The sequence below is a fragment of the Mus musculus genome, chromosome 14 (genome assembly GCF_000001635.26).
Source record: "Mus musculus strain C57BL/6J chromosome 14, GRCm38.p6 C57BL/6J".
Taxonomy (NCBI): Eukaryota; Metazoa; Chordata; class Mammalia; order Rodentia; family Muridae; genus Mus; species Mus musculus.
This window is the reverse complement of record NC_000080.6, coordinates 12,141,257-12,164,773: the sequence shown is the minus strand read 5'-3', so window position 1 is coordinate 12,164,773 and position 23,517 is coordinate 12,141,257. Positions and strand designations below refer to the sequence as shown.

Sequence of the window (23,517 nt, the reverse complement as noted above, 5' to 3'; positions counted from 1 at the left end):
TGGAATCCATAGCCACTATGGCTCAAGATCTCCATACCAAGATCCAGATAAGGATCTCCAAGCCTCCAGATAAGGGTCGCTGGTGAGCCTTCCAATTCCGGATTGTAGTTCATTCCAAATATTGTCAAGTTGACAACCAGGAATAGCCACTACACCAAGTAACTCTGTTTTTACCCTGGGATGCCATCAGGTATTAGGGATGCCTAGTGTCTGTTTTCTTCTCCCACACCTTACAGGAACCTTACAGGAACCGAACTCTTCCCTGTGCTCCCCACTCATTCCTAGACAGGCTCTGGCGCTGCTGCCATCCTAGAACCTCTAAGACTACTGCAGAGTTTTCCTGGCTTTAGGAGGCTACTGGAGTAGCCCTGTGGTTGTGAGGATCAGTGACACACTAACTGTCCCTGAAACGGAGTGTGCATCTATGCTGGGGTTTCTGTCTGCCCCTTCCATGTCCTTCACAAGATGAAGGTCTGTATACAATCTTCACATAAGCCCTAGGCCAAACAGGATAGTGATGCAAAGACTCCTCCATGTCTGAGTGGGGAAGGTTGTAAATTCATAGCCAACTCTGGTAGAGTTAGACTGAGTTACATCATCCTAGCATTGCGTGGTGCTGTGTGACACTGTCCCCAAAGGCAGCATTGTGCAGAAGACCTCAATCTGCAGCCACCTGCAGCATCCTGACACTGACGGCCCATCTGTGGCCCATGGCAGTCTTTCTCTGAAGGTCTAAGATGGGGGGTGCTACTAGATTTCCAAATGAGGTGAAAGACAGTCAGCCCCATTGCCAACCTCACAGAGCTATCTTGTCTTGGGTACTGGGGACCTGTAAGTGGTTCCATTTCCCATTAAAAATCCCAGAATGTTACTCTCCTGAACCATGGATTCCTGCTCCAGAGAATAGACAGAGTGCCAGCTAGCCAGCCTGCTGAACTATAGCCATGTCTAAGCTTTGGTACCTCTGGAACATGAGCAGGGTTAAGATCACAGGATCAAATCTTGGCTCTGCCACCTCATGTGTAGCCTTTACCCAATAACCTACTAAGCCTGCTTGTACCTGGACTACTTCATCTATAAAACAGGATACAGAGCACCTGCTACACAGGAGTACTAGGGGCCGTGCTGGTTGTCAGCTTGTCTAGGTCTGGGATTAAGAAAAATTCAAGTGTCTGGCTACAACTGTGAAGGATTTTCAAGTTACTTCAAGTAGAAAGACTCACCTTTAACCTGGACCTTCTGAGGTAGAAAGTTGCCCCTTAAATCTGGGCCACACCGTCTAGTGACAGCTTATTTAAAGAACGTGGGAGAAGGAAGGGCTTGCTCTTTGCCTGTTTTGCCTCCTCACTCGTGCTGGCAAGCCCATTTTCCCTGGCATCATCCCAAAGCCTACTGCATTTGGATTCCAGCTCATACTGAAGACCAGCTGAGACATCCAGACTCAGGGACTTTCCATCAGGAGACAGCCATTGTTGGACTGGTCAGACCATAGCCTCTAATACATCCAGTTTTACACATTATAGATTCATGCTGTCAGGTCTATTTCTCTGGAGAACCTTGACGAACAGAGACTCTCACTGAGAAGATATGTGCAGAATGGCTGGAAGTGTACCCACACCGGGCAAGTGCAAAGCACAGTCCACCGCCACCCCTGTGGCCCTCACAGCACAGGTCACATACATGCTTTCTGCGTCCCCACAGGCTCCCTAAGGCAGGGCTGACTTCCATCTGTATGCAACTCTGGGTAAGTGAATACTGTTAATAATTACTATGGTCCATTTCTCTATGCCTCAGTTTCTTCCTCTGTAAAAGGAGGATGTAATACAGTCCTGTGCATTGTGGAGGAAATGTGTACACGGCATTTAGAGTTGCCTGGTCCTTGCCCCGGCTACCATTAGCTGTTGTGCCTGTCACCATCACTCCTGATACCTGAACTAGCATGGCCACATCAGCTGCACTGCTAGTGTCTTCCCTTGCAGCCCAGAGCATCACCAAGGGGATGGGAACACTGCCTGGGTGGCTGCTGAATCTGACTCCTCCCTCTTAAGACCCGAGTGTGTGGGTCACATAGTACTTCAGACAGACATGGCCCGAGCACAGGGTTCTGCCTACCTAACTGCCACCAGCCTGGCCTGTAAGACACCATGTAAGCCGATGCTAATTTATGCCTGTATAATTCACCAGTCAAATGCAAAGGAAGCCATGAGGCCCCTTGTTCAAAGTTCACAGAGGAGTTTCCAGAGGGAGCCCAGTAATGTGACTGCAGGCACGTGCTGTTCTGAGCACAGGTCCTCTGAGTGTCCACCTTGGATGCTCACAAAGCTGCTGCTTCTAACCAAGGGCACCAGTGGCTGATGCCACCAATCCCACCTCATACAGAGGAAGGTCTTGGGCTCTCAGGATGCACTCGCTTCAGAATCTCCTGACAAATGGAACTGAGCTCTGGCTAGCCGGCTCTGGGCTATGAAGGAAGGAGGCAGGGAAAGCATAGCCACCTCCCTTCCTCTCAGTATTCATTTTCCCATCCAGCAGCAACTGAGTACAGTGCCTTCATTCTGCTTAAAAAAAAAATTCAAAAAAAGAAAAGAAAAACAGTTTTCAGTGGCATATGTCATCACTGAATTAATGCTGTTTGCCTTTTACTGGCTTGGCTCTCATCCCAGTAGAAGCAAATAAAAACGAGTACAATGTACTATAAATGCTACAGGCAGAGAGACATCAGATGGACCCAGCTGAAGTGCTTCCTGCCTCATGGAAGGACTCGGATCCAGCCGTAGGTCAGGAATGACTGAGACCAGATTGCCTGTGAGAGCCCAGGACAGAGAAAAGAGAGCCATGGAAGGGGGGTTTGCACACTCACCAATATACAGCCTGTTCTCATCAAGGGTGACCTCACTAACGTCCTGAGTGTTGTCTCATTAAAATCCACCCACTGTGAATAAAGGAGGCTGCTCTTCCCCCTCTCTCTCCCTCTCCCAGGCGCGCGCACGTGTGTGTGTGCGCGCGCGCGTATGCGCACATGTGCATGCACACTTGTGTATGTATAAGCACATAATAGAAAATGTACCACTTAAGCATTTCTAAGTATATAGTAAGTATATATAAGTAGGGTTCGGTGTTGAGCCTGTTGGTAAGCTCATCTTCCCAACATTTTCATCTTACAAAGATGAGAACTGCACTTACTAAGTCACACTCTACCATCCGCTCTCCCAGACTCTGTTCCACACAGGAACTGTCAGGTCTAAGGTCTTTCAGGGGAGCCACACTGGATTTGTATTAGTGATTGGCTTATTTCACTTAGCATAATGTCGTTGAAGGCTGATCCAGGGTGTGTGTGTGTGCGTTCATGAATGGGGGTGTGTGGCAGGGTTTCTGTTTGTTTGCCCCTCCTACTCCCTGACCACCTAAAGGGGTCCTTCTCAATTCTCAGTAATTCCTCAGTAATGCGGCACTTTGTTCTTTCCTTCACTGATGGGCATTCCAGTTGTTCCATGTCTTGGCTACTCTGTGCACAATGTGGCTAGGAGCATCTGCAGATGCCCCTCCAGCTGCTGCGGGGAACTCTTCAGAACGCACACCCAGATGTGGGCTCACTGAGTCCTTATGCTCATTCTATTCCAATGTTTTTAAACAGCCACCCCCACCTCACCCTGGTTCTAGCCTCCTTTTAGGGTTTAGTTTTTCACACTAGGAGTTGCTGATTAGTTTTACACACACACACACACACACACACACACACACACACACACACACACACACACACACACAGAGTCTAATTGACATGTGTGAACCACACTAGAGTACCATTTGTCTCCAGTTGTACCCATGCCCAAAGTTCTCATTAGTAAAATTCCCAACTCCAAAAATGCCTGTATTTCGAGATTTTGACAAAAGATGATCTACCTCTGGTAGAGCTTGGAATGTTGAGGGTGTGGAGTCATTCCCAACTTAATCCAAAGTCTCCCAAGATAGCTGTCGCTAACCTGCCAGTCACATTATGTACAACAGCCAAGATGGGGAAGCAACTGGAATGGCTACCAATGGCTGCAGGAAGGACACCAGACCTACCATGTGGTACTGAAATTAGTTAGAGACAAAAGCCACATACAACCTTACATCAACTACTCTGCCCCATCCCCACCCCACTCCAATTTCATCCTCCGTTTTAGGGTTTGCTTTTCACATTAAGAGTTACACAGCGTTTCCTAGTTCAAAGATTACATGTAGGATGGGAGGAGAAAGTTTTGAGGAGCCAAATACTTTTTGAAAGGAAACTAAACCATGTTTGGCAGTCAGAACACTGCTTCAGCTACCCAGAGCTAGTATTTACCATGACACTCAGGAAAACAGCAAACAAGTGCACAGGATGTAGCTCACAAAAGGATGCAGGCCATGTAATCGGCCCTGGCTGAATATTACTCGTGGTACATCTACAAGTATCATGTCATGTATTTTAAATGAAATACATAATATTGGTCCTAACCTATGGCGAGCTCAGTACTGTATTCCTGTCTTCTTCCTTATCCTGGAGAACTGACTCTGATACTAATATTTTTTAAGTATTGTTTTTATTTTGTGTGTGTATGTGTGTGTGTGTGTGTGTGTGTGTGTACTGAATTTGTAAGTATAAAAGCCAGAGGACAGGGCTGGTGAGATGGCTCAGTGGGTAAGAGCACCCGACTGCTCTTCCGAAGGTCCAGAGTTCAAATCCCAGCAACCACATGGGGGCTCACAACCATCTGTAACGAGATCTGACGCCCTCTTCTGGTGTGTCTGAAGACAGCTACAGTGTACTTACATGTAATAAATAAATAAATCTTTAAAAAAAAAAAAAAAAAAGCCAGAGGACAACTTGTAAGAGTTGGTTTTCTCCTTCCATCATGTATCCTGGAGTTGTCAGTCTTCATGGTGGGTACCTTTAGTAGCTGAGCCATTTTACTGGCTTTGGCCTTTAAATTAACGACTACTCTCCTCTCCCCTAGGAATCTTCCTTCAAAGGAAACAAGGTAGAGTCTATCAGCTTTGGCACTGTAGATACTTAGGGCCAGATATCTTCTCACTGTGGAGCTCTGTGTGTGCTATTCCTGGGCAGCATCCCTGGCCTTTACCCAATAGATACTAGGAGTACCCGCTCCATGGCCCTCCATGGAGGAACTGAACACCTGATGGAGAACCTCTGCTCTAAATGGAGAAGTGTCAACTTTGGAAGAATGCATATGACAATGTTATTGACCTATGTCATCTCCAAACGCCTCACGCTGCTTACTCTGGGAACTAGTACCAGAACACACAAAGAGGCCCAGGGACACCTGAGACTAACAAAGCCTGTCTTGTGCCTGGTCCCACCACATGCTGTGACCTGCTGCTTACCCTCCTAAACCATTTCCTCATGAGCTTGATGCTTAACTGTGGCAGCGAAGCCCTCAAGGGAGTACCTTAGGGTGAGTGACATAAGAAAGTGGCCACAGCACAAGGAGAGCTCTCAAGGTACAAATGGGAATCCAGGATGCTTTTATTTCAAAAAGTAACTTGTTAAAGTTGGGTGCCAGAGAGCTTGAGGTTCTCAACACATCTTCAAAGGAGTGGTGTGTCTAGACCTCAGCATCCCCCATTCTGACTCAGCTTACAGCAGAGCAGAAATTCAGGAACTGCCCATGTCCCTTCTTGCACTGGAAGCTCATGGGCCACATAACACCAGGATACAGGTGTCATCTGGCACCCCTGACCCAGACCATCACCTTCAGCACCCAGCTCAGGACAGGCCTGGAGAGACAGTGAGCTGTTCTAAGCAAGCTGTGATTTGAAAACATCTCACACCGAAGGAGAACATGAAAACATTCTCTCCTAAGGAGACATAGTAGCCTTGCCCTAAATCATGAGCTTGTAGCTGACATGGACCCTGAAACATTTCTGCCCGTGCATGCTGTTCCCACACACTACTCAGAACTTCCTCAGCCGGCTTCAAATCTGCCTCTACATTGCAGGCTGTGAATCCTAATGATGGGCCATCTCCATGCAGCACTTAACCAGAGGAGACCTGGGCACTAAAGGGTGGTAGAAAAAGGTTTGATAAAGAACACACAGAGAGACACACAGACACACAGACACACACAAACATCTCCAGACCCCACAATCCGGGCTACTACAGTGACCTATGAAGGCAATGGTCACTCTAGTGGTGGATAAATGCTAAGTGCCCGCCCTCCTTCCCCTGCACCACCCCCCAGCCTAGGAAAACATTTGGCTTATGCCAAAGCAATTTGCTTTTTAAGATTTAAAACCTGGGGTACTCGGCATAAAAACTAGTATTTCTGACCCGCAAGGAGTTTCCAGTGGCAATGGTCAGAGTGGAGATGGCCAATATTGAGAAAAGGTAGGTTGTCTAGAGTTCTCTGTGGTCCTCTACTCTCCCTGATGGCCTGGTCCCTCCCTCACTTAAATGCCTCATCTGATTTTTGCCTGTTTGAGTTTACCAGTACTTCACAGAAGGATTTCTTTCCCACTCCCTAGGAGACAGCACTAAAGCTTTCCTCAAAGGAAGTACAGTGAGGTCACCATCATGGAAGGACTCTAAGCAAGCCTTGGGGATACTGGCTGAAACGTAACACACTTTCCTCATTTTAGGCATTGCTGATTCTTCAAGGACACTGAAGGTCGACTCAGTGACTGCTTTTTTACTTCATGGGAAGAAAATATAACTGTGGAATAAACAACGTATACTCAAAGTCTCTAAGACCAATCATCACTAACATTGACAATGATAATTGTTTCAGTTGACACAAAACAAAACCCAAGCTGTAAGACCCAGAAGGACGACATGGTGGGATGGATGGGAAAGAATGAGGTCCTGGAACTCCACACCAATGAGGCTTTGCTGGTCTCCCCACCTGGAGTTACTCGAATCCTTTATTAAACAACAGGCACATGTTTGCATTTTATACCAGAGGCTGGAAAATGAGATATTGTGGACCAAATCAGGCAACTGCCTGTCTTATAAACAGAACTGCTTAATGCACAGCCACATCCGCACAACTGACTTTCTGTCTGTGGCTGCTTGGTGCTGTAAGGCTGAGAATCGTGGCCTGTGAAATCTGCTCACTCTCTTCCAAAGGTTTGTGACTCACAATTATAACACAGAGCCACTTTTAAATTCAAATCGCCAAAACTCAGAACTATCTCTGCGGTTTTAGGGAGAACTTGTCCTTTCTGCTCTGACTACAGAGATCACCAGGCAGACGAGTGCTCCAGAGTGGGGGTGGGGGCAGGGCTCATGTATCCCAGGCTGGCCTTGAACTTCTGATCTTCTCCTCTCACCCTCTGAGTGCTGGGTTACTGGTCTGGGCCACCATGCCTGTATGGTATGTGTGATGCTGAGGCTTGAAAGGGCTTTTGGCACAAAAAGAAGTACTCGGTCAAAGTAGCTACATTATCAAACCTGTAGGTCATTTTAACTCCAGGTACTTGGAGCTACTCCTTAGTGTTCATCCAGACTACAAATAGACCTCCTGGTGCCACCTCAAAGCTCCCATTGTTACTTTGGCTGCAGGCACTCCCTTCTTCTCAGCACTAATAAGACCAGAGCTTTATCAGCATGGCCTTCTGCCCAACTGAGAGGCACTTATCAACTTTATTCTGCAGAGAAGCCGAAACTTGCTTGAAGGTCTAGTGAACGGGGCAGAGAGGGAGCTACTGAGTTGTAGCTACTCCTACAAACTTTAAATGTGTTCTGACCAGAGGGATGGAAGCTCTACTCTCTTCTCCCTTTTCCTGGAGTCTGGGGTCCACCTCCTGCTTCCTCTTACAAGAATCAGTCTTGGAACCCCACCTTTCAGCTTCCCAGTTCAAGCACATAACAGACACTGTTTTCTGACACTCTGTAAAAGAAATGTTTCTCAGAAGCTGGCTGAATGCATGCAGTCCAACTCCACCCCTTCTCTTAAAAGAGGAAACACACTGGCTCATGCCACACCACTATGCCCATCTGTACACACAGGAAAAGTTAATGGCACAAGTCACTTCTCTTGCTGGTATTTATCCCTGGGTTTGCCATTTCAGTTAAAATCTTACCCTCAGCCTAGCTAACGCTCCCTTCACTATCTTGGCTTTCCCAGTGTTTGAACTCCATCCTTATTACTGCTTCTTCCTCTCTGTGGTCCACTTCGGCTTCTAAAGCCATCCAAACTCACTCCTGGTTTAGGTTCTCTCCTCCTGCCATTCCAGCAGCCTAGAATGTTCTTCCATGGGTCTGTGAGTGGCTAACTACCTACACTGGTCCCACTGCAAATGCTATTTAAGGTCACTCAGTTTTTGCTGCGGGATCCTAAACCTTTCCCATGAACATGTACCCCCAAGAGAATAGAAGTCTCCATCAATGGTCTTTTCCTAATGCCTTGTCTAGAGCCTGGCATCCAGTAAAAAGGAACTCCTTATTTATTATATTTAACTGCAAGAAATTCAACTGTTACCCAGCAGTTTCTCAGGGAAATGTCTAGTTTACACAACAGCACCATCCATGGCTCCACATTTCCTTCATCCATACAAGGCTCCTGTGCCTTTCCATCAAACTGCCCCACACTTAACAATACCCATGGGAGACCCCTTCTTAGGAAAAAAATTAGTTCATAGCAGCTCTGAGGGAAAGTAATTCAACACATGAAAATGTATTCTAAGTTGTATGTTAACATACGAGATCTCAGCTTTAGATGAATTTTAATGTTTACAAGTGCAAAAGCAAATAAATATTTACCAGTTGCCTTTTTTTTTTGCACTCATAATTCCACAACAGCTTAAATGAAAAAAACATTGTTGCTAAATGTCTTGCAGTCTGGCAACACGAAGGGTTTCTTATTAAGAAAAGCCCTCACAACAGTCACAGCCCCTCATGCCATAGCACAAGCGTCAGGATGGTTCATTAAGATCTGAGCATGTGACATCCACAATGGTGTCAACTACCTGAGGATCCCAGGGAGTGGGGGCCAAGCCGGCCACGTCTGCTTCCCCAGCTGGAAATGGGGAATTGCATGTAGCCACCTGGGGCTTAAGGACAGCCAGCTTTCCAGCCACGTCTACTTCCCCTGCTATAGATGGGGTCATTCATAAGGCTACCCGTGACTTGTCACAGCTACCCTTACTGATGAGGTATGATCATGGACTACTAAAGCCAGGAGGCTCCAGATTGGACATGTCACTTTTTCTCATTTAGGGTGGGTCTCTATCCTCCTCATAACTGTCAGTCACAACATCCTAACTATATCTTTTATCATTCTTTCATAAGCAAACATCCCAGTTGGGTAGTTTCCTGTCTTGCCAAAAACACACATGTCAGCAGCTTGTTCTCCAACATCCCTGCTACCTAACTCCTTGGAATGTACTCTAGCAAGCTGCCATCAGTCATCTTTCTGTCATCCCCCTCTGCCAGGATGCAGGTAAGGAGTTCCCCTGGCAGATTATCCAGCCTAGTGCCTAGCACAACAATAGCTACCAGGAAATAAATTGTTTGTATTTAATAAATGATTAAGGAATAAAAGCATGTGTGTGTGTGTGACTGTATGTGTGCATGTGTGTATGCATGTGTGAGTGTGTGTGCATGTGAGTGTATGTGTGAGTGTGTGTATTTGTGTGCATGTGTATATGTGGGTGTGAGTGTACATTTGTGTATGTGGGTGTGTGGGGTGTTTATGTGTGCATGTACGTGTGTGAGCACTCAAGTTTGTGTATCATGTATACATGCATGTGAAAACTGGAGAACAACTTTGGATGCTGACCCTCAAGAGCCACCCATCTTGGCTTTTGAGACAGGTTCTTTCACTAACATAAAACTCACAAAGCTGGCTATCTGGCCACTGAGTCCCAGGAATCTGCTTGACTCTGTCCACCAACTGCAGCAGTTACAAGTGCATGTAACTGTGCTTTGCTTTAAAAAACAAAACAAAACATAGGATTGGGGCTCCAACTTCATGCTTTTGAGGCAAGTGATCCACAGTGGTGTCAACTCCCTGAGGATCCCAGGGAGTTTCCTTTGGCTATTACCCTCCCCACCCGCAGGAATAAAGTCAGAGTGAGCAAACTTAGATCCAGTGCCTACTTTCTTCATTTAGATCTGTCTGAGGCCTTGGCTTCTTCTGAAATAGACAGAAAGATAGAGAAAGACTTGTTCCAGTGAGAGAATGCATCTCATTAGGGTGACACAAAAAGAGGTGGTTTCATGCATAGAACACCAGGGACACGGATAACCCCAAGGAGCTAACTACTTCCCCAGTCCTCATTCTCCAGGTCCCCAACGTTTAGAAATAGGTCCAGCCTGTTCACAGCAGCCCCAAACCTCACATGTGGACCAACCCCACTTACCTGGGTTAACTGTGATGAATTTGCTATCCTCAGAAAATCGGTCCCCTCGGGACATAGGCTTTTTAGATGGCATTTCGGGCCTCCTGGGATCACTCCCTGAATAATGTTCCTCTGTGGCTGTTGGGGGCACTTGGGTGGCTGTGTCCACAAGGGGATCCAAGTCTGGGGCAACGTGGCCCGGCTGGTCTGTGGCAGGGGCAGAGTGGTCCTGCCTGCGCCCAGGTATAGTCTGATGTCCTCCCTCCGCTGCAGTCCTATGAGGGGAAGAGGGGGTGGGGGCAGGTGCAGTCCGGTCACTCTCTGCGGCTGTGTGAGTAGCCTCACTCTTCTCCTTCTTCTCAGAGTCCTTCTCTTCCTCCTCATGCTCTCGCTCACCATCCTCGCTCTCGCTTTTCTCCTCCTTCTCTCCCTCCTCTGTACCCTCGCTGTCCTTCGTCGGTGCCGAGTCGACATCCGGCCCAGGGGAAGCTAAGGCCTCGGTGGTGGCAAGAACTGTCCTCCCTGCCTGCTTGCTGGCTGCAGATGCGGTGGGAAGGCGCGTGGGCCACACGGTACTGGGGAAGGAGGAGATGCCACCACCACCGAAGCCCAGGCCTGCCAACAGTGTGCTGGTGACCACAGAGGCCACTGTAGCTTGGCTGCCACTGGAGGAAGGGCCCATCCCAGTTGCCATGGAAACAAATGAGAAGGGGATGCCGGAGGATGTCCAAGTGGAAGAGCCAGAGCTGATGGGGGCCATGTCTGCTGAAGAGGCAGGAGAGGCTGTCGGCTGAAAGGGCCACCCAGGGTGTGGAGAAAAGGAGATGAAGAAAAAATGTAGAGTGTATCAGTAACCAAGAATCAACTCGAGGCCCTGTTCTGCAAACACCCAGATTGTAGTCTCCTCTGTTATGAGTTTTCATAAGCTACAGTGTGAAAGCTGACCAGTGCTGGCCCAGGGTGACCAAGTCTTACTTCAGTGGCTTTAAAATTACTTTGAATTGAAACCTTAACTAGTGTATCGAACTCAGGTGTTCTCTGATGTGGCTCAGGGCTGGCCTAGATGGGGAAACAGAAGCATTACGAGTAAGTCATAAAATGTCCAGGTCAACCCATCATGGGGAGGGGGTGGTGAGAGGCAGGAGTCAATGTGTGCTGTTTTGCAGGTGACTGCCTAGCTCTGAGATGTGGAAAATCAGCAGACAGAGTCAAGGCCACTGTCATACAGCAAGGAAGTCAACAAAGCCAGAGGGAGGGTAGCCAGCCCAGGTCAGCAATGGCAGTGGCAGAAGCGGCAGGCATACTCTGGACATGGGATTGAAGACGTAGTTCCTGTCTCTGCAGCTTCTGGTTGCATGCAGCCCAGCTATAGAGCCTTTGGAGTGTCTGCATTTCTCCACAGTACAGACTCTGCCTCTGCGCCTGCAACACTCAGGGTGACAACAGGCACTCCTCTTAGGATGTGCCACCCCTGTGCTGGGGCTCACCATGCTACCCATTCTCTGGGTAGGGAAACTGAGGTGTGTAGGGGATAGGGAGCTTATTCAAAGTGCATGACTGTGAAGCCTCGGTGGCAGGGCTGCACGTGGACAAACCTCAGCTCATCCTTTCCTTATGCTGAACAGGGGCATACTCATATACGGCATCTTCTACCCAAACCAGGATGTGTTCGGGGATAACAGCACAAGTTCAGCCCTTACAAGCAGGCACAGAAAACCCCAAACTATACCTCACTACTTATACTAGTATAAACAGTTAATCAGAGCAAGACACATTTTGGAACTTCATTCAACTTCACATGGAAACCTTACAGTTTAAGGATAGCCATGAGTACCAAAAATCAACTCTCACATAAGACTAAGCGCCAAACACAGAAAAGCCCTTCAACTGAATGTTGAGTTGACTCCTTGCCTCACTGTGTGATGATGGGCCCATCTGTTTAACTCAGTTTCTTCACCTTCACCCTAAGGTCTTTGAAGATGCAAACAGAATAACTTGTGTCTGAAAACTGGGATGTACTTAGTGAGTTTCAGGCTACAATTATCCCAGCGCTGGTCATTTCTTATGAGTAGATGTGGGCGACAACCTCTTCATTGCACCATAAGGTGAGTGAAGGGCTCTGAGTGGATGAACTCCTGTATCACTTGATTCTGGCGGTCATTCATAATTACATATCTGAAATATTTTTATTTTGACAAAATTATACATCAGAAGCCACCAATATTCCTCCATGGCACAGTAAATTATACAGCAAAATGCATGCTTATCTCTGAAGGGCTGTATGTGTGCAGTTCAACAACATTATGCTGACACCTTGTGGTCACAGCTTTGACTGCATCCAAATTACCACTTGTAACAGAGCAGCCAGCGTTCTCCACTTACCACTCCTGTTTTCACAATCCTGGTCCCTTGGAAGATCCGGGTAGTATTAGCTGAGAAACAAAGAAGTTATGATGTAAACAACACACAATGCTCAGATGTGCTCCCAATAAAACCTTCCAATGGACACACAAATCTAAACTACACATAATTTTCATGTTACAAATATTATTTCTTTGTACTCTTTCCAACCATTCCCCCTCCAAGTCATACAGACATATTCAGATGACTGGGATCTAGCCAACTGTTTCTGCCAAGCAATTCACCTAAACTCTGTAATTATTAAGGTTTTGTTTCATTGAGATAGAACTTCAACAACAGTGAGATGCCCAGGATTCGATTACATCTAACACCTGAGCAACTACATTAAGGTGCATTTTCTTTCTTTTTAAAAATGATTTATTTATTATGTATACATAATTTTGCCTGCAGGTATGCCCGTAGGGCAGAAGAGGGCACCAGATCTCATTACAGACGGTTGTGAGCCACCATGTGGTTGCTGGGAATTGAACTCAGGACCTCTGGAAGAGCAACCAGTGCTCTTAAACCTCTGAGCCATTTCTCCAGCCCAGGAAGCATTTTCAAGTACTGTTGGGTTTCTGGGTTTCATATATTTTTATTTAAATGGGATTATATCACTCCAGTGTTTTTTCTCTATTGCCCCTTTGTTCACTATTTCTCATCCTTTCAATGACTCTAACATGTATCTTTAACTTACAACAATTTACTATTTTCTTTCTTTCTTTTCTTTCTTTCTTTCTTTCTTTCTTTCTTTCTTTCTTTCTTCCTTCCTTCCTTTTTCTTTCTTTCTCTCTCTCTCTCTCTCTCTCTCTCTCTCTCTCTCTCTCTCTCTCTCTCTCTCTCTCCTTCCTTCCTTCCTTCCTTTTTTTTTTTTTCTTCAGGACAGGGTTTCTCTGTGTAGCCCTGGCTGTCCTGGAACTCACTCTTTAGACCAGGCTGGCCTCAAACTCAGAAATCCGCCTGCCTCTGCCTCCCAAGTGCTGGGATTAAAGGCGTGTGCCACCATACCAGGCACTTTACAGTTTTCTAAATCTGTATTACATTTATGTATATATTTATTAGAAGGCTGGGAATGGGATGTATGTGGGAGAGGGGGGTGCACACGGTGGAGCAACTTGGCGAAGTTGGTTCTCTCAGTAAATCACGTGGGTCCTGAGGACTGAGCTCAGCTCATCAGGTCTGGCTGTAAGTGCCTTCACAAATGGGGCCATTTTGCCAGCCCTATAGTCTATCTTGAATTAATCCTTTTACTTTCCCAGCAACGCCTCTATTGCTCCTCTCATTGTGTACTGCTGGGTACTCTCTTCCTGCTTGTATCTGATAGTCTCTACATAAGTTTTACATGGTCACATGAGTTTATCTTCAATGCTTGTTGCCCTATCTGGTGTTCATGCTTCTTACAGCTCTGCTTTCCTATGTGGGTGTTCTTAAGCAATGCCACCTTGGTGTCTATCAAGTTGTATGAAGAGGCAAAGAATATGAAATTTATCATATTAGTCATTTTTAGTGTCTGCACCAGTAATGTTCTGTGTATTTGCTTTACTGTGTAACTGACCTCTCCACCATCTATCTCCAGAACTTCCTTATCTTGTAAAATGAAACTCCAGGTACAAACTCACCAACTCATTTCCTTTTACATGATCTCTGGGGACCACCATGTAGTGGTGTTTTCTATTTTTGTGTGTGTGACTACTCTAGAACTGCATATACATGTGATCATGCATATTTGTATTTTGTGACTGATGTATTTCACTTGGCATAATGTCCTTAAAGTCACCACTGTAATGAAGGCATAGACCAGAATTAAAAAAAAATTTTTAAATGCTCAATAATTGTCTCTATCACACCTGTTTAGATATTCACCTCTTGATGGACAATTTGCTCCTAAATAATGCTAAACATCATAACTTATAAAAGGAACAAAATCCTTTTTTGTGGCTAATAGGGGCATTTTAAAAACTAAAGATCTGCCTCATATACACACAGAATCAAAACACTGAAAAAAATGCCAGTTAACATTTGCTATGCTTTTCTCCTAATCTAGAAATGGCAAGGAACCTACACACATTTCTGTTTGCCCTACAAATTTAAAACAAAACAAAACAACAACTCCCAAATCCCAAACCACCCTGTCTTTGTTATTAACTTCAGAGAGTCAACTGTTCCTCTTCTTGGACGAATGGTGTCTGTTTTATCACACATGTCCTTGACTGGTGCCATGGACACCTGAGTTCACAATCTCTTGCCTAATGGTGTACTCATTTTGTTTAAGTACAATGTGCACAGAGAGAACCTCGGAGACGGATCTACAGTCAATACAACTGTTAGATTATGGGTTGTCATGGTTTGTATATTCTTTGACCAGGGTGTGACACCATTTGGAGGTGTGGCCTTGCTGGAATAGGTGACCTGCTTGGAGTAGGTGTGTCACTGTGGGTGTGGGCTTAAGATCCTCACCCTAGTTGCCTGAGAAATTAGTCTTCCACTAGCAGCCTTTGGATGAAGACATAGAACTCTCAGCTCTGCCTGCACCATGCCTGCCTGGATGCTGCCATGCTCCCATCTTGATGATAATGTACTGAACCTCTGAACCTGTAAGCCAGCCCCAATTAAATGTTTTTATAAGACTTGCCTTGGTCATGGAGTCTGTTCACAGCAGTAAAACCCCAACTAAGACATGGGTCAAACAAGGCAGCTAGGGAAGTGAATCTAACCTGAGACAACATACAGCCTCCATGATCACTGAGCTATTCGCACAGATGTGCATATCTTGTCTCCTTAATAAAAGACAAATGGCTCCCAGGAGCTCTGCCTTCTATGTTCTTTAAAGGGATTTGAAGAAGGCCGATAGACTCAGTAGCCATTTCGAGTCTGCTGGCTTTTTATTAGTCTTGAACAGTTTCTGCCTAGGTAGTCTTACATGGACCTTTCAGACTATGAGCCCTTTCCTTAGGCTCAAGGGACCCAAGCAAATGCTGCTATAGCCCGTCTCCTTCCAGGGGGTGTAAGGAGCAGTCATGGCTGCGTTCTCTGGGCGTGTGGCTTTGACTTTGAGATCTGAGTCCTTTCTCCTGTCAGTCTTAGTGACTTCAGGAAGTGCTGATGGTGATCACTCTCAGGAATTACAGCAGCTCCAGGACCTGTCAGTCACTTGGGGCTTTCATAAAACAAACACCGCGGCTCCAACTTGCTTAAGCTGCGTGCGACAACTGATTCCCTGTGATGTCTTTTAGTTCCTCGGGAAGGATCTGCCTGATGAATTTCCGTTCAGAAAGAAGGCCCCAGAAGCCTTGTCTCACGTCCAGAACACTGCACGCCCATCAGGCCTCTTCTCAAGGTTGAAGACCTGGTGCAGTGAGTGACGTGTAGTCTACAGTGTCCACTGCTGTCTATGGGCCATGGAGCCTTAGAATAAGAACACAAACTCTGTTCAATAGCTAAGAGATTTACCTCAAGTTCCTTGCACGCTGAGCATAATTTGCCCATTTGTAAAACCAAACCAAACCAAACCAAACCAAACAACCCGTCCCCAACAACAAAACAAACACACAAACAAAACCCCAAAGAAGACCCTACATAGAGAGATCAGCTCTGCGATGTACTCCCATTACACTGCGATGTAATGGGAGCCACAATCTAAGTGTCTCCTGCTATTGTGTGTCGTGGCAGCTAGGTATATTCATTGGTATCTTAGTCTTGACTCCATTGTATTAACTTACTTGCTCATTGCCGTGTGCCTGTGTATACCTATCACAGCATGTATATGACCTTGGAGGTCAGAGGTCAACCCTGCGGAGTCAGTTTTCTCCTTCCCCATGTGGATCCTGAGGACTGAAATCGGGCACGATGAGCAGGTGTTTCCCTGCAGAGCTGCCTCACCAGTCTGATGATTTAGTCTATTATATAGATCAGAAATATCCTTACAGCCACTCTATGTAGTCCTCCATGTGGGCTCCCAGGCTCCCAGAGCTGATGCACATTTATCTCGAAAACCAGTTACTATAAGGAAAGTGTCTCTGGAATGCTTGAAGGTCTTGTTTTCTTTATGAAAACTTGAGTCTGCATAGGAGGTGAGTTTTGGACCTTGCTCTCTCTAGTTCCTAAGTAGTAAGAGACAGCTGGATAGGAAAGAGCAGACATTGCTGAAGGTCCAGGTTGGCATGGGGATAGCATGGGTGTTTCGAGAAAACCACTTTGCCTGTGTGGGGAGGTGTGGCCAGAGGATCTGTTTCTTTATCCATACAAGGAGCCACCTCCTGCCCGTCTCTGAGCAGAAACAGGAGAGAACACCTGAAGACACCAGCCATTTTCAACAAGCCACTGTGACCAGACATTTAAAATGCTCCCTGCTTTGAATTTCTAGCTGATGGGGCCTTTTTAGAATTGCATTATACTATAAACCTTTAATTTTTCAAAGTCTATGCAGAAGCCAGGCCATCCAGGGCCATTAATCAATGGAGGCAGTTCTGTAACTCTCAGGCTCCTGGGCCAGGCAGGGAGGCCTAATCATGATTTATGGGTCTGAAGTTCCCAGGCCTGGCCGCAGGTTCCCTGACTGATCTACCTTCTCATTCCCTTTGCCACACAGACCTGCCGTGGCTCCAGGTTCTTGCTCAACACATGAAATAATACATTCTAGCTATATGTGGACACAGATTTATTTACGAGAAGATGCAACTGTGGTAAATTTCAGTTAATTTTAAAAGAATGGATGAAATCATTAGCGAAGCATTTTTAAATGCCACATGTAAATTCTAGTTCCTAGGAAGAAATCTCTGCTGGAGAACTTCCTCTATGGACTCACCATTTACTACTTTCCAAGCAAACCTCACAACGGCTGAAACTTTGTGACCACTGAGAAACGAAAGGTCTATAATGTAATGCAATCCTAAAACTGGGGCATCTGGATGTCACAATTCCTGGATTGCAAAGGTTCAACTGGTAGAGTCTAGGCAAATACTTCACAGCAACATAGAAGGTGTTGCTGGTTCACAGTCCTGTGATTTTTGCTTACACTAATTATTTAATGAATGTCATCTGGTGTTACTGTACAATGGCCGCCGTGGATGGCCCTGTAAATGCTACCAGTTTTTGGAGTGGCGAATAGCAGCTCTGGGAAGATAGATAACGTATTTTCTCAGCACGGCACAGCTGATGATTAGCAGCCAGTACTCGTACCAAGCACCGTTCGGCAGAGACCAGCTCCAACCTGGCATTCTTCAGCACTCAGTGGGCTTGCCAGTCACCAGGGCCATCTTGCTAGGGCTCACATTCCTAGGCTGCACTGCCAAGATTTGGAGGCAGTTGGTTAGAGAGGGCCGTATGAGTGCGCAGAGCTCTCGGGCTTCCAGAGGCTGCTGCTTCAACCTGTCCACACCCCTGGCAGCTTCCAGGAGAAAGATCTTGTTTAATTAGATCCACAACTCAAAAGTTAAGAATCAGTTGAGTGCCATCAAATAAACCCAGTGACGCTCTGTTACAAAAAGACATAGGAAACAAAAACGGGGTTAAGAGTGGACTGGTGAACAGGCATTTCAGTTTATAGACAGTAAAGTGGAGACCCTTGAAGAAGCAAGCAGCTTGAGTAGCCAGCATCTCGGTGTGGAGCCCAAGGCCCTGGCCTTTAGTTTCACGATGGATTTGGTGTCTGTTATGAAACTGGACCACAGTTGACTGCTGATTTCTGTAAATAATACTAGAACCAGGATTAGGTTGTGCTATGTAAGAGACTACATCTTATCATTTCTTCGATAGAGAGTAAACTCACGCCTTGTATATGCTAAGCACATGCTGATCTCCAATGTATCTATTTAAAGTTCTGGTGTTTCTGGAGCCAGAGATGGCTCAGCTGTCAAAAGCACTTGCTGCTCTTGCAGAAGAGCTGGGTTTGTTTCATTTTTGGCAGCCTCTAACTGTCTGTAATTGTAGTTCCAGGGTATCTTCTGCCCTCCTCTGGACTCCATGAGTACTGCATGTATGTGGTACATGCACACATAGGAAGCTACAATACTCATACCCATAAAATAAGGTAATAAATAAAATTCCAATATTTCATTTATGAAATCTTTGGGCTGACTTTGCTTTTTTAAAACAATCATCCCATTAATATGCGACCAAGCCAAGTTTTATTTGCTTCACCCTCAATTTGATCCTAGATCCCCCTACAAGTCCCCAGTCAGCACAGAACACAGATGTCCCGACTGGGAACCCTGAAGACCCGGCACACACAGACTTTTCTGTGTGCCTTGCAAACTGGAAGGACAAATTTTATGTCCTGGGCTCTAGTTCTTAAAAGGCAATGAAGATCAGTCGTGCTAGATATCTAAGAAAGAGGCTATGGCAGGACTTGGGGGAGATCCCACCATATGACATATTCTTAAACAGGAGGCACGGCTGGAAAATATCACTAAGACACTGAAAAGTAGCCTTACTCTCCCTTTCCTCTCCTGGTAGCTCCATGACCAGAGCTCACTGAATATGGCTTATACCCTATATGGACCAAGCCCCTAAGGGACAGGCAGCCCGAGGTACACAAGGATCACAGAGAGGTGAAGCAGACTTACCTTGAAAGAGCATTGTCTGGCTGAAGTCACTCCGCATGTCATTCCTACACACAGCCTGTACTCGGAATAGGTAAAGGCTATCGGGTGAGACATGGCTGATGGTGGCTTTCTGTGGGGGAAGAAAGAGAGGCTTTTGAAGGCTCACAGGTGTGGTGTAACTGAGAACAAACCTGGGCATGCTGGGAGTTGCAGCGGCAGGCTTCCTCTGGAGAGAAGGAGTACTTAGAATCTGTTTTCGACACTGAAAATATACCAGCACTAGTCCACAGCTTGGAACATGTCCTCAGCCTTCCTGTTCTCAAAGCCTAGATTTCTGTCATAATCACTGTGCCCTTAGAAACTGTAATTATTATCCACAACAGCCTTCCCAGTTATTCGATAAAAGATCACCTGAGCCATGTCCACTTTAAAAAATCAAGAAGAGATTCTCTGCCTATACAGTTTTCTTCTTGTTGTCTTAAGGCCTCCTTACAAAGAATAAAAATCAATAGAGTTCTAAGACATAACTTTGCCATATGACTTTCTAGCTGTGAGAGTCTGCAACAGTTGCTCATGTCTCCATCTTCTGCTACTTTCAAATATGCTGTGTCAACAGGCATAGCCATGTAACAAGGCTGTGTAACACAGGCCACTCAAACTCTGCTCACAGGAACAGTGAACCTAGCAGCAGCAAGGGTCAGCAAGCTAGAGCCTGCATGATAGACCAGGACGGCTAACAACTAGTAGAAATACAGTTTTACTGGCACATAGGCATAAATGTTGGTGGTGGTGGTGGTGTGTGTGTGTGTGTGTGTGTGCACGCTCACGCGTGTGCTCTATATACTTTCACTCAATTACTGACAAGGTTAAGAAGTTATGACAGGCCACATGGCCTGAAAGCCCAAAATACCCACTGTCTGGCCCTTCCTAGATTATCGCTTGCTAACTGTCATCGGACACCATTGCCCACATCCAGGTCACCATTCCTTGATGCTTCACTTCAACAGACATTAACACTGAGGAAACAGAACATAGCTACAGAGCAGGCTGCTTCTGGAGAAACAAGCAGCGGACGCTTCCACTGGTCTCCAGGGGATCTTTCTAAGAGATCCCTGATCTTCTTGCAGACATGTGTACCCTGGGCCAATCTAAACTCAACTATCAAGAGGATTTTCCTTGTATAGCGACCATAATCCCCTCCCTATACTGGTATTAGCATGTGACCATGGCAACACTGGTTGCTACAACTGGGAACAGCTTCCTCACGGGAACAGAGAGTTAAGGTCATGTCACTGAGCTACAGGCTTCATGAATTTCTCTTAGAAAAAAAACAATGAATACCACCCACGGGGCTGTGACGACAGTGTGGACTGAGAGACACAGCTGGAAAATGCCTTGTGGTCACCAAAAGGTAGAGATGGGCGCTGTCCTGAGTCAGCGCTCCTGACATGTGGCAGAAATAATAAATGAATTTTGTATGCCTCAAAAGGAAAGAAAAGCCTCTAGAAATTCTTAGGAAATGGAATGTGCTGTCAAAGCAGGCCCTTCTGCCTGTCTCCTTCTCAGAATCCAATTCACTCCCTGTTCGGCAAACCTCTGCCCCCATCTTCTATTCAGAGTAAAATCTTCACTCCATCTCTGTGGGAATTTAGGAGAATTCACTCCATGCCAGTGTCTCTTTATCTCTGCATATTTAATTATTTTCCACTTAGAACAAGAAACAGAAGAAGCGCCTAGATGGTTTCTGCTGATTAATGTGAGCTCAACTCAGGGAGAGACCCCTGATGGACTTCCACTGAGAAAGAGAAAGGTTCAAACACACCGTAACCTTGGGTGCCTTTCAATGCAGCCTTCTCTCCTTTCATGAAGGCCTCTGCTCCCTAATGTGACCCAGATAACAATGTCTAGTGGGGGAATTGAAAATATAAATGGAAATGAAGTAAAGGAATCCTCATCTAAAGGAATATGAAAAGTATTATTCTATAACTGATTGAATGGGCCCTGAGGACTTTCTATTGGGAGAGAAAAAAGTGGTAAGTCATTAAGAGGCGCACTCAGAGCCGAAACATTTTTCATGTGCATATACAATTACAGGCTTCATTATTCCGGGGCCTCCTTTGATTAACAATAAAGCATCGAGGCTTTCAAACCCAAATGTGTCACTTGGAGTTTCTGTGTAAAGTCTTAAAGCCTAGTGCTTGTGGGAGGTTTACGATGATAAGGGAAGAAGAATGCTTCTACATGTACTACTCAAAGGGCTGGGCTGAGGGTCTGATGATAGATACTTACATATATTTTAAACAGAAATGTTGGCCTGGGGTCTGTGTGGTCACCAAAAGGTAGAGACTGAGGGCAGATATGTCATGGCATCTACAACAGCTCAGGACTCTAGCCCTGGCCCCTGGAGTCTAGCAGGCAATGTTTACTGTCATGTGAGACAAGGGGTGGTGGGGACTGTGGACAGCAGCAGGCATAGTTGTGGCAGGAAATATGAGGAGGTAGCAGCAGAGGTGAGGTACGTGTAAGAGATAACACACAGTGTTCCCTAGCTGTGTGACCTTCCATTACATTAGATCTTACATAACATATAGTACTATAACAACCTCATCAAAAGAAAGGGGCTTGTTTGCAATGAATTGAAAGAGAAAAATCTGTGTGTATGCGTGCATGGGGGGGGGGTGGTATGAGTGTGTAAGAGTGTGTAAGAGTGTGTGAGCATGAGCATCCATATGCTACATCACCTGCGTGGAAGTAAGAGGACCATATCAGGTGTGGTCTTTGCTTCCATCTTGCTTGAGACACAATCTTGTCCTGGCTAGCTGGCCTGCCTGCTTCCATGGATCTTTTTCTCACAACCCCTACCTCCCTATAGGAGGAGATATACTCCCTAGGCACTGTACAAGGAATATGCACCAGTTTCAGTCCAAGGGGCCTTACCAAGTCCTTGTCACTGTCTTTTGTAAATGTCTTCTCCTTCTCGTCCTCATTCTTGGTCCAGCTATAGGAGATCATGTAATTCATGATGGGCGGGTGGTAGATGGTTTCAGGTTGGCTCCAGGACACCTGCAGAGCTGTCTGGTTCAGAGGCTGCACCTTCATGTGGATGGGCGGAGAGCTGCAAACTGAAGACATGGGTAAGGTTAAAGGGTATCAGCTACCTGCCGCTCACATGTGTGCCCTCTGACTTCAGGAAATGGATCTACGGTAAGATCCCAACTCTGGCCATCCAAGGCCCATTAGCAGTGTTCCACACCAGTTCTCCTTCCTCTCGTCATCTATTTATGCATAGTATGCACATGTGCACACAAGTATGCATCCACAAGTGCCACAGTGTGGAAGAGGATGGTAATGTAGAGTGTCATTTCTCAGGAGGAAGCCACTGGCCTGGAACTTCCCAAGGACAGGTCGCCTACTTGGTGCTGAGGTCACATGCTCCCTCTGGGGTTTCATTTTACACCTGGCGCGCATACATATACATATACGTATATACATATACATACATATATATTTATATATACACACACACATACATACACACACATTTCTGAAGATCAAACACAGATTCTTGTGATTGCTTACTGAGCCATCTTCCCAGCTCTCTCTTTATTTTCTGAGACATAGTTTTGCTATATAGCCCAGGCTTGCTCTAAGGTTATGGTACTACTGCCTTAATGCCCTAAGCCTCAGGGTTGAAGTCATGTGCCACCATGCTTAGCCCTGCCCTGCTCCCTACGTTTTAGCTTAGTAGACACTCTGTACTTCAGCCCTAAATACTCATACCTGCAACTTTTCAGAACAAGAACATTCCCTCATCTAGCCTCACTACCATTACCCTACCTAAGAAAACACACAGTGACTCAATAGGATTCTCGTACAATATCCATATTCAAATTTGCCCCCTTGTTTTCAAGACAACTTATGGCTGTTGCCCTCCTCACCTGACCCTGTGCTGATGAAGCTTTCTCCTCTGACTTTTCCTCAAGACAGACTCTTTGACTGGAGGACCAGACAACTAGCTAAATTTGCAGATGAAATTTTATTGCAGGCAGATCAAAGCATAAATGCAATGCGTCTTCCAATAATGCTAAAGCAGAGGCACCCAGAGAAAGGATGGCTTCCTCTGAACTGGTGGTACCCTGGGTAGTAAGGGACAGTCAGGCTAATCTGTCTGCCCATCCCTGCAGCTCAGGAGCTTAAGGAGACACAGCAGAGCCACAGCTGTCCAGGGCCAACTCCCCGTGGTACTGAA

At 46.0% G+C, this 23,517-nt stretch overlaps 1 protein-coding gene across 2 annotated transcripts in view; it reads right to left on the bottom strand.

The window, feature by feature from the left end:
- The window catches only part of Ptprg (protein tyrosine phosphatase, receptor type, G), a 688,602-nt gene that overhangs the window by 77,268 nt on the left and 587,817 nt on the right, over nt 1-23,517 (bottom strand). For both annotated transcript variants that reach the window (XM_006517956.4, NM_008981.3), the window contains exons 9-12: nt 22,206-22,390; nt 19,290-19,398; nt 12,709-12,758; nt 10,348-11,116 (exon numbers count right to left, since the gene is read on the bottom strand). In XM_006517956.4, the coding sequence (XP_006518019.1) occupies nt 10,348-11,116; nt 12,709-12,758; nt 19,290-19,398; nt 22,206-22,390 (1,113 nt within the window). The remainder of the gene's footprint in view (nt 1-10,347; nt 11,117-12,708; nt 12,759-19,289; nt 19,399-22,205; nt 22,391-23,517) is intronic.